The sequence below is a fragment of the Lynx rufus genome, unplaced genomic scaffold (assembly GCF_022079265.1).
Source record: "Lynx rufus isolate CCGP_SWC_20201006 ecotype Redwood Valley unplaced genomic scaffold, mLynRuf1.p SCAF_2, whole genome shotgun sequence".
Classification (NCBI taxonomy): domain Eukaryota; kingdom Metazoa; phylum Chordata; class Mammalia; order Carnivora; family Felidae; genus Lynx; species Lynx rufus.
The window spans coordinates 180,341,118-180,360,912 of NW_025814834.1; the positions used below are offsets into that span (position 1 = coordinate 180,341,118).

At 37.0% G+C, this 19,795-nt stretch overlaps 1 protein-coding gene across 1 annotated transcript in view; it reads left to right on the forward strand.

Moving 5' to 3' along the window:
- TUT4 (terminal uridylyl transferase 4) overlaps positions 1-19,795 on the forward strand; it is a 135,442-nt gene that overhangs the window by 85,614 nt on the left and 30,033 nt on the right. The window contains 3 exon segments of the mRNA XM_047083259.1: positions 3,157-3,307; positions 16,388-16,474; positions 18,420-18,523. Of these exon segments, the coding sequence (XP_046939215.1) occupies positions 3,157-3,307; positions 16,388-16,474; positions 18,420-18,523 (342 nt within the window).

Here is a 19,795-nt window from a genome sequence, read left to right on the forward strand (position 1 = left end):
AAAGGTTTCAGTACTCTATTGCTAGTTGGTTTGCTTAACTTTCTCATATATGAAAGGATTCATCAGGCATTTTATAAAGATCAGTTTGGCAAAAGCAGCAAATATTTTAAATTTTGTTAATTTTCTATGTGTGTGTTTACTTTATCTTCCACAAAGAAGATTATAAGGTTTGTAAATTCTAATAGTATTCTACTTTAAAGGTGGTGTTTCACCCCTATGGGGTGGGTGAATATAAATTTAAAAAAAATTTTTTTAAATTTTTATTTATTTTGAGAAAGATACAGAGAGCAAGCGGGGGAGGGGCAGATAAAGATGGAGACAATTTCAAGCAGACTCCACGATATCAGCACAGGGCCTGAATTCACGTGGCCTGAATTCACGAACCATGAGATCGTGACCTAAGCCGAGACCCAGAGTCAGACGCATAACCAACTGAGCCACATAGAATATAAATTTAATGAAGATAGTTGAGCAGAAACTAAGATCAGGAACCAAAAGCGTGAAGAATTCAGATTCTGTCTCTGCCTTTGAGCTTTCCTTTGGATATTGGCATATCCTTTATAAACTAATGGAGTCTTAACTTTTCTACTGTTCAAGTGGGATAGTCTGAACTTCAACTTGATAAATTATAGAAAATAAAATACCCAATAACAGAAAATAAGCAGTGACTACTTTGTTAATAAAAGAAAGGTTTAGCTAAGTCACATTGCTTCAGTTGCAGGGTACATAATTGAAATATCAGCACCCAAGATGAAAAAATGATTATATAGGTCATGTGTAAACCAAGAAGAATGTTTTTGAAAAAATCTAGAAAGTTACCCAGTTTTATTGTTTTATCAATAATTATTTATTGACAAGCTTAAAATTTTTTAACCTAATTACTAAGCTGTGCTTCTTTATTCTTTGTAAGAATACATATATTGCATTTTTTTTTTTAGGTTGTGGTGTTTAGGACATATGGACTGTAGAAAGGATAGATTAAATGGCAGGTTTTTAGAAAACCCTCTGAATTATATAACTGCAGTGTATGCTTTTTTTTTTGTAAATTTTTAAAATGTTTTTTTTTTGAGAGAGAGGGAGAGAGAGAGAGACCAACTGACAGAGAGAAAGACCGAACATGGATGAGGGAGGGGCAGAGACAGAGGATGACATAAAATCAGAAGCAGGCTCTAGACTCTGAGCTGTCAGCACAGAGCCCAACGCGGGGTTTGAACTCGTGAACCTTGAGATAATGACCTAAGCTGAAATCAGATGCTTAACTGACTGAGCCACCCAGGCGCCCCATATACTTCTTATACCCCTTGGAAACTTATCTTTTTTCTTTAATGTTTATTTATTTTAACATTTTATTTCATTTTTGAGAAAGACAATGTGAGCAGGGGAGGGGCAGAGAGAGAGGGCGACACATAATTGGAAACAGGATCTATCTAGGCTCTGAGCTGTCAGCACAGAGTCCTATGCGGGGCTTGAACTCACGAGCAGTGAGATCATTACCTGAGCCAAAGTCATATGCTTAACTGACTGAGCCACCCAGTTATTTTAAGATAACTATTTATCCAATTAAAATTTTTTTCTAGATATATGTAACATTTTTCCAGTATTTTCTGATAAATCTTTTAAAAAGAAGTTTTGAAAGCTAAGAAAAATTCCCGTGGTACTGTTAATTAGCCTATAGCACAGCATTGCCACAAGTAGAGGTTTTTTTATGTAATTTGCATCAGATGTCATGGCTAGGTAAATATTTAAGCTAATCCTGGAGGAGGAAGCTCTTTGAAATCTAGGCATATTACAATAAAGAAAGGAGTGGTGCTCTTCCTTCACTATGTGTTTTGTTCAAGTAGTTGGGATACATTTTTACTGTTTTAACTACCTGTCTGATAGTCCATTGGAATACATCTTGTTTAATTTAATTTAATTTAATTTTTTTATTATTTAAAAAAATTTTTAAGTTTATTTTGAGAGAGATTGAGACAGTGAGTGGGGGAGGGGCAGAGAGAGAGGAGGAGAGAGAATCCCAAGCAGGCTTCCACACCAGCACAGATCCCAATGTGGGGCTTGAGCTCCCAAAATTGTGACATCATGAACTGAGCCGAAACCAAGAGTTGGATGCCTAACTGACTGAGCCATTCAGGTGCCCCACCATTGGAATACATTTTAAATGGTGGTATAGGGTTTGCAGTTAACTTTGTGGCTATTGCATAAGAGTTATTCCTTGTATGAAGCAAAGTTATTTTTAGAGGTCAGCCCTACAGTTTGGTTTCTTGAGTACCATGCTAATGTAATAAATTGAACCAACTAGCCAAGTGGAGGGTTTTACAATTGATTATGAAGATAGAAAGTGTTTGGAGTGAAATGAAAACTGCCACTTCAAATTTATTTCTTCCTTTCTTCCTTTCCTTCCATTCTTTCCCTTCTTCTTTTCTTATTTCTTCTTTTCCTTTCTTTTTTTTTCCTTTCTTTTCTTTTTTCTTTTCTCTTCTCTTTCTTTTCTTCTCTTTTCTTTTCTTTTCTTTTCTTTTCTTTTCTTTTCTTTTCTTTTCTTCCTTCCTTTTTTTGAAATTTCTTTATAATCAGGGCGTCTGGGTGGCTCAGACAGTTAAGTGTCTGACTTCAGCAGTCCGTGAATTTGAGCCCCACGTCAGGCTCTGTGCTGACACCTCAGAGCCTGGAGCCTGCTTTGATTCTGTGTCTCCCTCTCTCTGCCCCTCCCTCACTTGCTCTCTGTCTCTCTGTCTCTCTCTCTCAAAATTAAATAAACATAAAAAAAAACCATGAAATTTCTTTATAGTCTACGTTGTTAAAGATTTTAGTAGGTTAAAATTAATGCACAGATTTCATTTTGGGAGCTGACCAAAATGTTTGCATTAACCCATATGTATTACCTCTTCAGGTATTTTCTGTATCTTATGTATTTGGGTAAATCTCATCTTGATAATACCATTTTAGTGGGGAAGAAACATTAAAGTGTTTGTTCAAAAATGTGTTTTTTACATTTAATACTGCATTTTATTTATATGCTTTTTTTTTTTAACCTCCTGAAAGCACCGGTTATCAGAATTGAGTTACATAGAAGAGTCTTTTTGGACCTGCTTTCTAAGTGGTGATGAAGTCCCTCAATAGTTTATTAGATAATTTTTTTTTTTTACATTTGTATAGCCACCAACGATAGTATGCAGCATCTGCAAAAAAGATGGCCATTCAAAAAATGATTGTCCAGAGGATTTCAGGAAAATTGATCTAAAACCTCTACCACCAATGACAAATCGATTTCGGGAAATACTTGATTTAGTATGTAAAAGATGTTTTGGTAAGTCTTTTATTATTAGAGCTATTGTGAATAGATTCTTTGTTAGATTTTGAATATTTATTTTCTTATTTAAAAACAGTTTGCTTACGTTTTGTTTTGGTACAGGTTATTTAATAGTTTAGACACCCAACAATAGATATTTATTAAATGCCTATTAAATGCACAGCACTGTGGTAAATGCCAAAGGGAATACAGAGTCCATTATGTGTTGCTTTTATTTATTTATTTATTTTTTTTTTTAAATTTTTTTTTTTTTCAACGTTTATTTATTTTTGGGACAGAGAGAGACAGAGCATGAACAGGGGAGGGGCAGAGAGAGAGGGAGACACAGAATCGGAAACAGGCTCCAGGCTCTGAGCCATCAGCCCAGAGCCCGACGCGGGGCTCGAACTCCCGGACCGCGAGATCGTGACCTGGCTGAAGTCGGACGCTTAACCGACTGCGCCACCCAGGCGCCCCTTTATTTATTTATTTTAATTTTTATTTAATTTATTTTTTTAACTTACATCCAAGTTAGCATACACTGCAACAATGATTTCAGGAGTAGATTCCTTAATGCTCCTTACCCATTTAGCCCATCCCCCTCCCACAACCCCTCCAGCAACCCTCTCTTTGTTCTCCATATTTAAGAGTCTCTTATGTTTTGTCCCCCTCCCTGTTTTTATATTATTTTTGCTTCCCTTCCCTTATATTCATCTGTTCTGTGTCTTAAAGTCCTCATGAGTGAAGTCATATGATACTTGTCTTTCTCTGACTAATATTGCTTAGCATAATATGCTCTAGTTCCATCCACATAGTTGCAAATGGCAAGATTTCATTCTTTTTGATTGCTGAGTAATATTCTATTGTATATATATACACCACATCTTCTTTATCCATTCACCCATCGATGGACATTTGCGCTCTTTCCATACTTTGGCTATTATTGATAGTGCTGCTATAAATGTTGGGGTGCATGTGCCCCTTTGAAACAGCATACCTGTATCCCTTGGATAAATACCTAGTAGTGCAATTGCTGGGTTATAGGGTAGTTCCATTTTTGATTTTTTGAGGAACCTCCATAATTGTTTCCACAGTGGCTGCACCAGTTTGCATTCCCACCAGCAGTGCAAAAGAGATCCTCTTTCTCTGCATCCTTGTCAACATCTGTTGTTGCCTGAGTTGTTAATGTTAGCCATTCTGACAGGTGTGAGGTGGTATCTTGTGGTTTTGATTTGTATTTCCCTGATGATGAGTGATGTTGAGCATTTTTTAATGTGTCAGGAGGCCATCTGGATGTCTTCTTCGGAGAAGTGTCATTCATGTCGTTTCTTCATTGGATTATTTGTTTTTGGGTGTTGAGTTTGATAACTTGTTTATAGATTTTGGATACTAACCCTTTATCTTATATGTCGTTTGCAAATATCTCCTCCCATTCCATCGGTTGCCTTTTAGTTTTGCTGATTGTTTCCTTCGCTGTGCAGAAGCTTTTTATTTTGATGAGGTCCCAGTAATTCATTTGTGCTTTTGTTTCCCTTGCCTCTGGAGAAGTGTTGAATAAGAAGTTGCTGCGGCCAAGGTCAAAGAGGTTTTTGCCTGCTTTCTTTTCGAGGATTTTGGTGGTTTCCTGTCTTATATTTAAGTCTTTCATCCATTTTGATTTTTGTGTATGATATAAGAAAGCAGTCCAGATTCATTTTTCTGCATGTCGCTGTCCAGTTTTCCCAGCACTACTTGCTGAAGAGACTGCCTTTATTCCATTGGATATTCTTTCCTGCTTTGTCAAAGATTAGTTGGCCATACATTTGTGGATCCATTTCTGGGTTCTCTGTTCCATTGATCTCAGTGTCTTTTCTTGTGCCAGTACCATACTGTCTTGATGATTATAGCTTTGTAATATAGCTTGAACTCTGGGATTGTGATACCTCCAGCTTTGGTTTTATTTTTCAAGATTACTTTGGCTATTCGGGGTCTTTCTATAGTTTTCAGTGTATAGATTTTTCACCTCTTTGGTTAGATTTATTCTTAGGTATTTTATGGTTTTTGTTGCAATTGTAAATGGGATCAATTCCTTGATTTCTCTTTCTTTTGCTTCATTGTTCATCTATAGGAATGCAACCGATTTCTGTGCATTGATTTTATATCCTGTGACTTTGCTGAATTCATGGATCCGTTCTAGCAGTTTTTTGGAGTCTTTTGGGTTTTCCATATGGAGTATCATGTCATCTGCGAAGAGTGAAAGTTTGACGTCCTCCTGGCCAATTTGGATGCCTTTTATTTCTTTGTGTTCTCTGATTGCTGAGGCTAAGCCTCCAATACTATGTTGAATAATGGTGGTAAGAGTGGACATCCCTGTCTTCTCCCTGACCTTAGGGGGGAAAGCTCTCAGTTTTTCCCCATTGAGGATGATATTAGCGTTGGGTCTTTCATATATGGCTTTTATGATCTCGAGGTATGATCCTTCTATCCCTATTTTCTTGAGGGTTTTTATCAAGAAAGGATGCTGTATTTTGTCAAATGCTTTCTGTGCATCTGTTGAGAGGATCATGTGGTTCTTGTCCTTTCTTTTTATTGATGTGATGAATCACATTGATTGTTTTGCAGATATTGATCCAGCCCTGCATCCCAGGTATAAATCCCACATGGTCGTGGTGAATAATTTTTTTAACATATTGTTGGATCCAGTTGGCTGCTATCTTGGTGAGGATTTTTGCGTCCATGTTCATTAGGGAAATTGGTCTATAGTTCTTCTTTTTAGTGGGGTCTTTGTCTGGTTTTGGAATTGAGGTAGTGCTGACTTCATAGAAAGAGTTTAGAAGTTTTCCTTCCATTTCTATTTTTTGGAACAGCTTTGAGGATAGGTGTTAACTCTTCCTTAAATGTTTGATAGAATTTCCCTGGAAAGCCATTTGGCCCTGGACTCTTGTTTTTTGGGAGAGTTTCGATTACTAATTCGCTTTCTTTACTGGTTATGGGTCTGTTCAAATTTTCTATTTCTCCCTGTTTCAGTTTTGGTAGTTTATATATTTCTAGGAATTTGTCCATTTCTTCCAGATTGCGCATTTTATTGACATATAATTGCTTATAACATTCTCTTATTATTGTTTGTATTTCTGCTGTGTTGGTTGTGATCTCTCTTCTTTCTTTCTTGATTTTATTTATTTATTTGGGTCCTTTCCTTTTTCTTTTTGATCAAACTGGCTAGGGGTTTGTCAATTTTGTTAATTCTTTCAAAGAACCAGCTTCTGGTATCATTGCTCTGTTCTACTGCTTTTTTGGTTTTGATAGCATTGATTTCTGCTCTAATCTTTATTATTTCCTGTCTTCTGCTGGTTTGGGGTTTTATATGCTGTTCTTTTTTCAGCTCTTTAAGGCATGAGGTTAGGTTGTGTATCTGAGATCTTTCTTCCTTCTTTAGGAAGGCCTGGATGGCTATATACTTCCCTCTTATGGCCACGTTTGCTGCATCCCAGAGGTTTTAGGCTGTGGTGTTATCATTTTCATTGGCTTCCATGTAGTTTTAAATTTCCTCTTTAACTTCTTGGTTAGCCCATTCATTCTTTAGTAGGCTGTTCTTTAGTCTCCAAGTATTTGCTACCTCCCCAATTTTTTCTTGTGGTTGATTTCGAGTTCCATAGCATTGTGGTCTGAAAATCACGGTATGATCTTGATCTTTTTGTACTTGTTGAGGGCTGATTTGTGTGCCAGTATGTGATGTATTCTAGAGAATGTTCCATGTGCACTGGAGAAGAATATATATTCTGCTGCTTTAGGCTGAAATGTTTTGAATGTATCTGTTAAGTCCATCTGGTCCAGTGTATCATTCAAAGCCATTGTTTCCTTGTTGATATTCTGTTGAGATGATCTGTCCATTGCTGTAAGTAGCGTGTTGAAGTCCTCTAATATTATGGTATTATCATCAATGAGTTTCTTTATGTTTGTGATTAATTGATTTATATATTTGGGTGCTTCACATTTGGAGCATAACTATTTACAATTGTTAGGTCTTCTTGGTGGATAGGCCTCTTAATATGATATAATACCCTTCTTCATCTCTTGATACAGTCTTTATTTTAAAGTCCAGATTGTCTGATGTAAGTATGGCTACTCCGGCTTTCTTTTGTTGACCACTAACACTTTAGATGGTTCTCCATCCCCTTACTTTGAATCTGAAGGTGTCTTTAGGTCTAAAGTGGGTCTCTTGTAAACAGCATATAGATGGATCTTGTTTTCTTATCCATTCTGTTACCCTGTGTCTTTGTTTGGAGCATTTAGTCCATTGAGATTTAGAGTGAGTACTGAAAGATATGAGTTTATTGGCGTTATGTTTCTTGTAATTATGTGTTGCTTTTAAAGAGCTTAGACTCTGGATCTGTGCTGTCTAATATGGTAGCCACTATTTAAATTGAAATTAATTAAAATTAAAAATTAAATTCCTCATTTTTAGTAGCCACAACCCGAGTAGTGAGTAGTTACATGTGGCTGGTGGCTGCTGAATTGGACAGGCCAGATAGGCAACATTTCCATCACTGCATTGCTCTTGCACAGTTCTGCTCTAGATGGAAGTATGATATGTATAAAAATTGCCATAATTGGAAGCAGAATGTATTACATGCTGTAGTAGTAGGAAACAAAATGCAGGGCAAACAGTATTTTAACTGGGGTAGAACACAGGGATTGGAATTAATGATGTGGCATTTGAGTTGGACCTTGAACTCTTTTTCAGATCTAGGAGATTATACATAAAAGTGTAGGGTGTATAATTTCTTTGGGAGGATAATTGCCTTAGGTTTGGTAGAGTATAAGAAAGATAATTGAGGGAGAAAAGGCTATAAAGGTATTTTGGGAAATGCCTTACATAATTTTATTCAACAAACACTTATGGTGAACCTGGGATAAACCTTCACTCAACAAATATTTTTTAAAATTATTTGCTGTGCCCAGATAAGTTAAAATTTTTGATGTAATAACATTTAGTTCCCCATTGTAATATCTCCCACTTATTTCCTATCCCACCCTCTTGCCAGGCAACCACTTACCTGCTTTTAATTGGTATCCATTAGTTTGCATTCTCTAAAGTTCTATATAAATAGAATCACCTAGAATGTACTCTTTTTCTGAGTTGGGGTCCTGGCTTCTTTCATTTAGCATAATTATTTTGAGATTCATCCATGTTATGTGTGTAAATAGTTTATTCATTTTTATTGCTGACTTGTGTTCCATTATATGGAAGAGCCACAATTTGTTTACCATCCACCTGTTGATACAAATTTGGCTCATTTCTAAGTTTTGATTATTATAAATAAATCTGCTCTGTATATCTATGTGCAGGTCTGGGAATGGATGTACATTTTGATTTCTCTTAGGTAATACCAAGGCATTGAATAGCTGGTTTGTGGCACATTTTTTCCCCACAGCTTTATTAAGATACAATACAGTACATTTGTTTTTATTTATTTATTCATTTATATGTCTTTATATGAGCTCATGGATATTTTATACTTTGGGTTATTATCTAATACTACTTTTTCTTTTGCTCAAATTGTTCCAGATTTGGCCATTGGGAATTCTTTCAGTTGGTTCCTGTGACTTATACTGCCATCAGTGTGCGGGTTTTTTTTTGTTTGCTTGTTCGTTTTATTTTTTATTTATTTTTTTTAGCACTTCCTTACTTTCTGGTACTACAAGATGCTCCAGGCTCATCATGTATGTTTTCTGCCCCAGTCCTAGAATTAGATATGTCTCCAAAGATCCTTGGTTCCTTTTATTGGAGAATGGTGTTAGAAACCAAGATCTGGATGCTAGCGTGCTTGCTGTTATGGGCTGTTGTTGCTTCTAGGCCCTCTCTGAGTGAGAAAATTAGGTGTATGCACTAACTTAAATATATGCTTGTATCTATAAAAATTTCTATATGTGACCATCTTATATTAAGTTAAACATGACTTTTGTACTGATGTCTCCAACTTGAATACATTACCACATGGCTCATTCAAGTCTCTTCTTTCTGCTTATCTGTAAATTTCCCACTCCAACAGTGAAAAAACTGGCCCCATCATCTGCTACCCATTTATTCAGTTGTTACATTTAAGTACACATGTATAACATTATCAGAACTATTATGTAATACCCCAATGGGAAATAACTTTTATCAACTATAGTACTTATGCATAGTCCCTTTTGCCCTTAGTCTTACAGTGAAGTGTGTGTTTCACTTTGAGTGAAATTGTCTTACACATGTAGATTCTTTTTGTCACAGCCTGCATTCCATCCTAGTCCCCAACCACCTAGATGATATTTTTAAAATTTGCCTACTGTAAAGTTCACTCTTTGTACTGCAAAGTTCTATGGATTTTGACAAGTGCATTGTATCCTATATTTACCATTATGGTATCATACAGAATAGTTTTACCACTTTAATAATAATAAAAAAATCACCTGTAATTCAGCTGTAGGTATACCTCAGAGATATTGTGGGTTGGGTTCCAGACCACCACAATGAAGTGAGTACCACAGTAAAGTGAATTAAGTGAATTTTTTTGTTTCCCACTGCATATAAAAGTTATGTTTACACTACTCTGTCATCTATTAAGTGTCCAATAGCATTGTGTCTAAAGAAGAACAATGTATATACCTTGATTAAAAAATGCCTTATTGCTAAAAAATGCTAACCATCATCTGAGCTTTCAGCGAATCATAGTCTTTTTGTTTGTAGAGGGTCTTGTCTCAGTGTTAATGGCTGCTGACTGATCAGGGTGGCTATGACAATTTCTAAAATAAGACAGCAATGAAGTTTGCCACATTAACTCTTCCTGTTATGAATGATTTCTCTGTAGTATGTGGTGCTGTTAGATAGCTATTTTTTTTAATGTTTATTTGTGGGGGAAGGGGCAGAGAGCGACAAGGGAGAGACAGAATCCCAAGTAGGCTCTGTGCTGTCAGCATAAAGCCCAATGTGGGTCCCAAACCCATGAACCATGAGATCATGACCTGAGCTAAAGTCAGACACTTAGCCAACTGAGCCACCTAGGTGCCCTTAGGTAGCTGTTTTATCCATAGTAGAACTTCTTTCAAAGTTGGAGTCAGTTTTATCAACTTAAGTTTATCAACTTTATCAACAAAGTTATGTCATATTCTAAATCCTTTGTTGTCATTTCGACAATCTTTGCAGCATCTTCAGGAGTTCAGAGAATCTATCTCAGTAAGCCACTTTATTGCGCTTCCATTAGAAGCAACTCCTCATCCATTCAAGTTATATCATGAGATTGCAGCAATTCAGTCACATCTTCAGGCTCCATTTCTTATTCTAGTTCCCTTGCTCTCTGCACCACATCTTTAGTTACTTCCTCCACTGAAGTCTTGAACCCCTCAGAGTCACCCATGAGGGTTGGAATCAACTTCTTTCAGACTCCTCCTGTTTAGGTTTCTATTTTGATTTCTTCCCATGAATCACAGATGCTCTTAATGGCGTCTAGAATAGTGATTCCTTTCCCAGAAGATTTTCAGTTTATTTTGTACAGCTCTAAAAGAGGAATCACTATGGCAGCTATAAACTTACAGAATGGATTTCTTTTTTAAGTTTTTAAATTTATTTTGAGAGAGAGAAAGAGTGAGCAGGGGAGGCACAGAGGCGGGGGGGGGGTGGGGGGGTAGGGTGGGGAGAGAATCCCAAGCAAGTTCTGTGCTGAACTCACAAACTGCGATATCATGACATTTAAATGACTGAGCCACCCAGGTGCCCCACAAAATAGATTTCTTAAATGATAAGGCTTGAAAGTTTAAATGACTCCTGATCCATGGACTGTGGAATAAATGGATGTTGGCTTAGCAGGCATGAAAACATTAATCTTACTATAGATCTCTGCCAGAGCTCTTGAGTGCCCAGGTGCATTGTCAATGGAACATGTTGAAAGCAATTTTTTTTTTCTGCATTATGTCTCAACAGTGGGCTTAAAATATTCAGTAAACCATGTTACAAACAGTTTTGCTGTCATCCAGGCTTTGTTCATTTATAAAACACAGGCATAGTAGATTACATAATTCTTAAACTCTAGGATTTTTAGAATGGTAAATGAACATTGGTTCCAACTTCAAGACTCCAGCTACATCAGCCCCTAATAAGATAGTCAGCCTGTCCCTTGAAGCTTTGAAGGCAGGCATTGACTTTTCCTGTCTAGCTATGAAAGTCCTAGATAGTATCTTCTTCCATTATAAGGCTGTTTTGTCTGCATTGTTTAGTGTGGCCACCTTCATTAATGATGTCAGCTAGATATAGTAGATCACTTGTTGCTTCACCTTGCACTTTTATGTTACTCAAATGGCTTCCTCTCTCTCTTTTTAAAAAATTTTATTTACATCCAAGTTAGGTAACATATAGTATAATAATGGTTTCAGGAGTAGAATTTAATGCTTCATCACTTACATATGTAACACCCAGTGCTCATCCCAACAAGTGCCCTCCTTAATGCCCATCACCCATTTAGCCCTCCCCCCCCCCACCCCCCGGCCCAGCACCCCTCCAGAGACTCTCAGTTTGTTCTCTGTGTTTAGGAGTCTCTTGTGGTTTGCCTCCCTCTCTGTTTTTATCTTATATTTCTTTCCCTTATACTCATCTCTTTTGTTTTCACTTTTTTTTTTAATGTTTATTTTTGAGAGAGAGAGACAGAGAGAGAGACAGAGTATGAGTGGGGGAGGGGCAGAGAGGGAGGGAGACACAGAATCCAAAACAAGCTCAAGGCTCTGAGAGGTCAGCATAGAGCCTGACGTGGGGCTCGACCCCACGAACTGTGGGTTCATGACCCAAACTTACACACACACTGCACATCTTTATCCATTCATCAGTCAGTGGAAATTTGGGCTCTTTTTCTATAATTTGGCTATCGTTAATAGTATTGCTACAAACATTGGGATGCCTGTGCCCTTTGAATCAGCATTTTTGTATCTTTTGGATAAACACCTACTGGTGCTTGGTCATAGGGTAGCTTTATTTTTAATTTTTTGAGGAACCTCCATACTATTTTTCAGAGTGGCTGCACTAGTTTGCATTCCCACCCACAGTATAAAAGTGTTCCCCTTTCTCCGCATCCTTGCCAACATCTTTTGTTTCCTGAATTGTTAATTTTAGCCATTCTCACAAGTGTGAGGTGGTATCTCATTGTGGTTTTGATTTCTGTTTCCCTGATGATGAGTGATATTGAACATCTTTTCATGTGTCTGTTAGCCATCTGGATGTCTTCTTTGAAAAAGTGTTCATGTCTTTTGCCCATTCCTTCACTGGATTATTTGTTTTTGGGTGTTGAGTTTGATAAGTTCTTTATAAATTTTGGATACTAACCCTTTATATGATAAGTCATTTGCAAATATCTTCTCCCATTCTGTCGGTGCCTTTTAGTTTTGTTGAATGTTCTTTTGCTGTGCTGAAGGTTTTTATAAACTTGATGAGGTCCCAGTAGTTCATTTTTGCTTTTGTTTCCCTAGCCTCCAGAGACATGCCTAGTAAGAAGTTGCTGTGGTCGAGGTCGAAGGGGTTGTTGCCTGTTTTCTCCTCTAGGATTTTGATGGTTTCCTATCTTACATTTAGGTCTTTCGTTCATTTTCAGTTTGTTTTTGTGTATGGTGTAAGTTCATTCTCCTGCATGTCACTGTCCAGTTTTCCCAACACCATTTGCTGAAGAGGTTATCTTTTTTCCATTGGTTATTCTTTCCTGCTTTGTCAAAGATTAGTTGGCCATACGTTTGTGGGCCCATTTCTGGGTTCTCTATTATTTCCTTGACTTGTGTGTCTGTTTTTTCACCAGTACCATACTGTCTTGATGATAACAGCTTTGTAATATAGCTTGAAGTCTGTAATTGTGATGCCTCCAGCTTTGGTTTTCTTTTTCAACAGGACTTTGGCCATTTAGGGCCTTTTGTTGGTTCCATACAAATTTTAGAATTGTTTGTTCTAGCTCTGTGAAGAATGCTGATGTTATTTTGATAGGGATTGCATCGAATGTGTAGATTGCTTTGGGTAGTATTGACATTTTAACAATATTTATTCTTTTGATCCATGAGCATGGAATGTTTTTCCATTTCTTTGTGTCATCTTCAGTTTCTTCCATAAGCTTTCTATTGTTTTCATCATACATATCTTTTACCTCTTTGGTTAGGTATATTCCTAGGTATTTTATGGGTTTTGGTGCAATTGTAAATGGGATCGATTCCTTGATTTCTCTTTTTTTGCTGCTTCATTATTGGTGTATAGAAATGCAACTGATTTCTGTTAATTGATTTTATATCCTGCCACTTTGCTGAATTCATGTATCAGTTTTAGCAGTTTTTTGGTGGAGTCTTTCAGGTTTTCCATGTAGAGTATCATGTCATCTGCAGAGAGTGAAAGTTGACTTCTTCCTTGCTGATTTGGATACCTTTTATTTCTTTTTGTTGTCTGATTGCTGAGGCTAGGATTTCCAGCACTATGTTGAACAACAGTGGTGAGAGTGGACATCCCTGTCGTGTTCCTGACCTTAGGGGGAAAGCTCTCAGTTTTTCCCCATTGAGGATGATATTAGCTGTGAGTCTTTCGTATATGGCCTTTATGATGTTGAGGTATGTTCCTTCTATCCCTACTTTCTTGAGGGTTTTTATCAAGAAAGGATGCTGTATTTTGTTCAGATTGCTGCTTTTCTTAAACCTCGTGAACCTCTGCTAGCTTCAAGCTTTTTGTTTTGCAGCTTCCTTACCTCAGCCTTCATAGAATTGAAGAGAATTAGAAACTTGCTCTGGATTAGGCTTTGGCTTAAGCGAATGTTGTGGCTGGTTTGATCTATTCAGACCCACTTATACTTTCTCCATGTCAGTAATAAGGCTGTTTCACTCTCTTATTCGTGTGTTCACTGGAGTACCACTTTTAATTTCCTTCAAGAACTTTTCCTTTGTATTCACAACTTGGCTGTTTGGTGCAAGAGCCTAGCGCTCAGCCTGTCTTGACTTCTGACATGCCTTCCTTACAAGCTTTATTATTTCTAGCTTTTGAGTTAAAGTGAGAGACATGTGATACTTGTTTTCATTTGAACACTTAGAGGCCATAATAAGGTTATTGACTGGTCTAATTTCAGTAGCATGTTGTCTCAGAAAATGGAGAGCCCTAAGGAGAGGGAGAGAGGTGGGGGAAATGGGTGGTCAGTGGAGCATCCAGAACACACACAAAATTTATTAAGTTTGTCATCTTATGTGGGTACAGTTTATGGCACCCCAAGACAATTACAATGGTAGCATCAAAGGTCACTGAACATAGGTAATCATAACATATAATAATGAAAAAGTTTGAAATGTTGTGAGATTGATGGGGGGTGGGAGGGAGGGGAAGGTGGGTGATGGGTATTAAGGAGGGCACCTTTTGGGATGAGCACTGGGTGTTGTATGGAAACCAATCTGACAATAAATTTCATATATTGAAAAAAAATAAAAGTAAAAAACAAAAAGACAAAGATAGGAACAAAAAGAAAAAAAAAAGAAATGTCATGAGAATTACCAAAATGTGACACAGACATGAAGTGAGCAAGTGCTGTTGGAGAAAAGGTGCTTGATAGACTTGCTCAGTGTAGGGTTGCCACAGAAGTTCATTTTGTGAAAATCACAGTATCTGCAAAGGGCAGTAAAGCAAAGTGTAATAAAATGAGGTATGCCTGTATTCAGCTTGCAAACACAGATGCTACATTTGTTTTTCAAAAGTTGAATATTAGTTTAAATCATTACAGTAAATTACTCCTTTGTTCCTATTACTGTATTAACTCTTGGGGATGAGTCTAGAGGAGATAGAAAAGAAAAACGATTACTCTTTTTATTTTTTTTAATTGGTATTTGAATTTTTTTTTTAATCTTTATTTATTTTTGAGAGAGAGAGAGAGACAGACAGAGTGCAAACGGGGGAGGAACAGAGAGAGAGGGAGACACAGAATCTGAAGCGGGCTCCAGGCTCCGAGCTGTCAGCACAGAGCCTGACACAGGGCTCGAACCCACAAGCTGTGAGTTCATGACCTGACCCGAAGTCGGATGCTTAACTGACTGAGCCACCCAGGTGCCCTGGAAAAAGAGTACTCTTAAGAATATTTGGTCTTGGGGCGCCTGGGTGGATCAGTCGGTTAAGCGGCCGACTTCGGCTCAGGTCATGATCTCACGGTCCGTGAGTTTGAGCCCCGCATCGGGCTCTGTGCTGACAGCTCAGAGCCTGGAGCCTGTTTCAGGTTCTGTGTCTCCCTCTCTCTGACCCTCCCCCGTTCATGCTCTGCCTCTCTCTGTCTCAAAAATAAATAAACGTTAAAAAAAAAAATTAAAAAAAAAAAAGAATATTGGTCTTATGTGGAAAAATAATGTGAACATAAATGGAATACCTAGAAAATTAAATGGTTAGTACAAATTGGCAAGTGCTTTGGAGAACTAAGGAAATTAATTTAAGGAGACGTCATTGAAGGCTGTGGTTGGGCAAAGCAGTTTATAGAAAAGATCTTGACCATGTATTTGAGGGAACTGCTAGGTTTGAATGGGTCAGGTACCTCGCATAACAAGATGAGTATTGATTTAACAGGTAGGAAAAACAAGCATTTTTTGGGAGCGAGCAGAATGTCTGCAGAAAACAATATTAAATAATTTGTAGAAGTAAATATATTTTGCAGATATTTCATAGAGGAATGATCATGTGAAATGTACATAGACCTATAAAAAATATTTTTCTGTTCTCCCTCTGCCCCTTCCTTCCCTAGTAATATTTACGATTTTAAAGTCAGAGAAGTTAACAAATAATGAAATTTAAAAAAATTTTTTTAATGTTTTGTTTATTTTTGAGAGAGAGCAAGTGAGTGAGCATGAGCAGGGCAGGGGCAGAGAGAGAGAGGGAGTCACAGAATCTGAAGCAGGCTACATGCTCTGAGCTGTCAGCACAGAGCTCGATGCGGGGCTCGAACCCACAGACCATGAGATCATGACGAGCCGAAGTCAGACGCTTAACTGACTGAGCCACCCAGGCACCCCACAAATAATGAAATTTTAAGTTAAGAGTTTAGGATAAAAAATTGATGACTTTTTCAGATTCTGTTTTCCTTACTTTTTTCCTTTTTCTTTTTTTAGATGAGTTATCACCACCCTTTTCTGAACAACACAACAGGGAGCAAATTTTAATTGGCTTGGAAAAGTTTATTCAAAAAGAATATGATGGTATGTCATATGTTAAAAATTGATTGTTTTTGTTATTATAGCCACCCAATCAGAGTTTCATTTATTTTAAAAGTGTTCACTGAATGTTATGGTTAGGTAGTAAAACAGGTGCTGGGAATATAGTACCAATACAAAAGGTGAAACCTGCTTTCATAAAACTTATATTAAGAGGAGTAGACAGAGTCAACTAACAAACAGGTATACAGTTTAATATCAGGAAATAATAAATGCTATTGAAGTACAGGAGTTGAAAGGATAGTGATGGAGTAGTTCTCTCTACTATTATGGTAGTTCTCTGATAAAGTCACATTTGAAGAGAGCCATGAATAATATGAGGGAGCAAGTTATATGAATGTCTAAGGAGAGAACATTCTAGAGAGAAAGAGTAGCAAGTACAGATACTCCAAGGTTGAATTATGTTTGGTATGCTTGAAGGCCATGCAGGAAGTCAGTGTGTCTGGAGTGGAGTTGTGAGGTAGACTGTAATAGAAACATGAGGTCTGAGACGTAGTCTAGAGATTGAGTCATTAGGGCCTTATAGATGTTGGTAGAAGGACTTTGAATTTTGAGTGTCTAATGAGAAGCTTCTGGAAGGTTTTAACACTTAAGTGGTATGATCTGAGAGAATAGAGTATGGGTCCATAAGAATAGAAGCAAGTGGAACATTTAAAAAGCTGTTGTATACATTCAGATGAGACATAATAACATCTGAAAGAGTCAACGAAAGGGGGTCAAATTTAGGACATATTTTGAATGTAGAACTAATAAGATTTGCTGAAGCCTTACATGTTAGATATGAAGGAAAAAAAAAGGTGTCAAGGACAGTTTCAAAGCTTTTACCTGAGTAGTTGGGTGGTACTGTTTAACTGAGATGGCAAAAATAGTAGAAGGAATAGGTTTTGGGCATGGGGATGAAGAATCGAGAGTTTTGTGGCCAAATATTTTAGGAAATGATAAAGAGTTGATTTATAATGGAATGAATGTATATTATGAAAGATCTGTTATATAAGATTACATTTTCCATTATATTTGCTAGTATATACAGTCCTGATCAAATCTATTATATTTAGCTTATGCACATTTTTATTTGCTGATGAACATAGCTTCTTTCACGTCTCTCAGTTGCCATTGAAATTTCAAGTTGGACATCAGAACTGAATTGGAGGATTAGGTTTTGAAAATGTAGAATTTGTTTTTTAACTGTGTAATCTACAGGAATTAATATGGAAAGAAATCCAATCCAGTTAAGGTACAGCTTGTTTGAAGTGGTAGCTGTTACTGACTGACACTAAATATGAAAGGATAATCCCATCATAATTTATATCAAATGGATTAATCACTCACTTTGGGAGGAGAATTAATTCTATGTACTTAGGTGATATTTGTAAAACTACTTGAATTGTGCCCTGAAAAAACTAGTTTACTAATTTCTAGGAGGTAAATCTCTAAATATTCAACTTTACTATTAGTAGTGTTGTGGAGAATGAAGAAAAGTGGATGAATTTATGAGTTAGTTACATCGAAAGCAGCTAATGGACTTGGTGATTGTTTGGATGTAGAAGCTGAGAGAGAGTGGTGTTAAGAATAACACATATATTTCTAATGTGGGCAATTGGGTAGATAAAAATACTATTTGCTGAGAATAGGGATTATAGGAGCAATAGTAGGTTTGAGGTAAAGTTGAAGGTTTAGTTTTGACTTGCTGAATTTATGATGTCTGTAGAAAAATGTAAACAGCAGTTAGAAACATGGGTTGTGGGAACTTGGGCAAAAGATCTGGGCTTCAGATGAATGTTTTGGAATTTCTCAGTATATCTGGCAACGGAAGGTAATTTAAGCTGTCAAAGTGGACAAGAGCATCTTGTGTTAGTCCATTAGTAGGTAATAAAAGACTTCTCTTTCCTACGAATTATAAAACTTTTGACTTCTGTTTTCCTTTACTTAGAAAAGGCCAGATTGTGCTTATTTGGCTCTTCTAAGAATGGATTTGGATTTCGTGATAGTGATCTGGATATTTGTATGACCCTGGAAGGCCATGAAAATGCAGAGGTAAGAGCTAGTGTCTGGAAAGGGATGTGGAAGTTTATTTTTTTCCAGTGGTGAATATATTTGAAATTATGTATGTAGTATTGATAAAAATATATGGTACCATTCTTTGTGTAAATATATCAGCAATTGTAGTATTTGAAATGTAAAAGCATTTAGCACTATCATTTTAGAAGACATTCAAATCTCTAAGTAAATTTACTGTTTCAATAATTTTATATCATGAAAACAATGTCACTGAGTTAAAAGTGCTTTGTATTGAATTTTTGGGAAAAGTTAATATACCATAGAGTTGTAGTTTTTTCCATTAGAACCAATGGGAAGCTGGTGCTACACTACGAGTGAACATTGATCTCACTTTCTCTGTCTTTTCATATCTCTTCCGTTAAGTGATATCTTTGTATCACTAAAGATAGAAAATAAAGGTGGGCATCTAATTTATAAGTAGGTTGTATTGTACAAGTTATTTAGAATTTGTGAGCAATTAGAAGACATTTTTTTCCATAAAGCATTATTATAAATGTTGCATTCTAGGATAGCTTTTAGTAAAGAAACTCATTTTGGGTGGGAAGGGGAACTAACAGTTATTGAGGCCTCATTTCATTCTTACAACCACCTTCGAGGTAGATAATTTCCCCCATTTTACAGATGAGGAAACTGAGGCTTTGAGAGATATACTGACTTGCCCAAGTTCACACAGCTAGTAAATGTTCGAGCCGGGATTCGTACCCAGGTCTGTCTGACTCCACAGTTCATGCTCTTTCCATTGTATCTCACTGCTTCTCTGTAATTTATTTAACCCATAATGTAGCTGAAATTTAGTACTAATAGTACTGTAGAACCTAATCACTACTTTTGGAATTTCACTGTGAGATGCCAGGAGCAGACCTTCCCCCAGAGCAGTCTCAGCAGTGAGAGTGGGTACTTGTGCTTTCTTTCTTCGTGTATCAGCCTTCAGTAGTGGGAACAAGATTGTCCAAGCTCCACTAAAGAAAGGGACTGATTGGACAGGGAAGTATCCCAGGCCTTCCTAGCAGCCACTAAAAAGGAGGGGATCCCTATAGTTGCTCATTCCTTTAGGAACATAGCTGTTGGAATTTATGTTTCAAGATCAGGGACTGCTTGCAAGATTGGGGTGTGGCCAAGCTTCTGGCATCTGTAGTGGTGTCAGTATAGAGTGTTATTATAAAAGAATTCAGAATCGTGTACTGTGGGTTTCTGAACATTTTTTCAAAAGGTGGCTTTTAAATTGTTAGAATCAGAGTAAAGATGGCA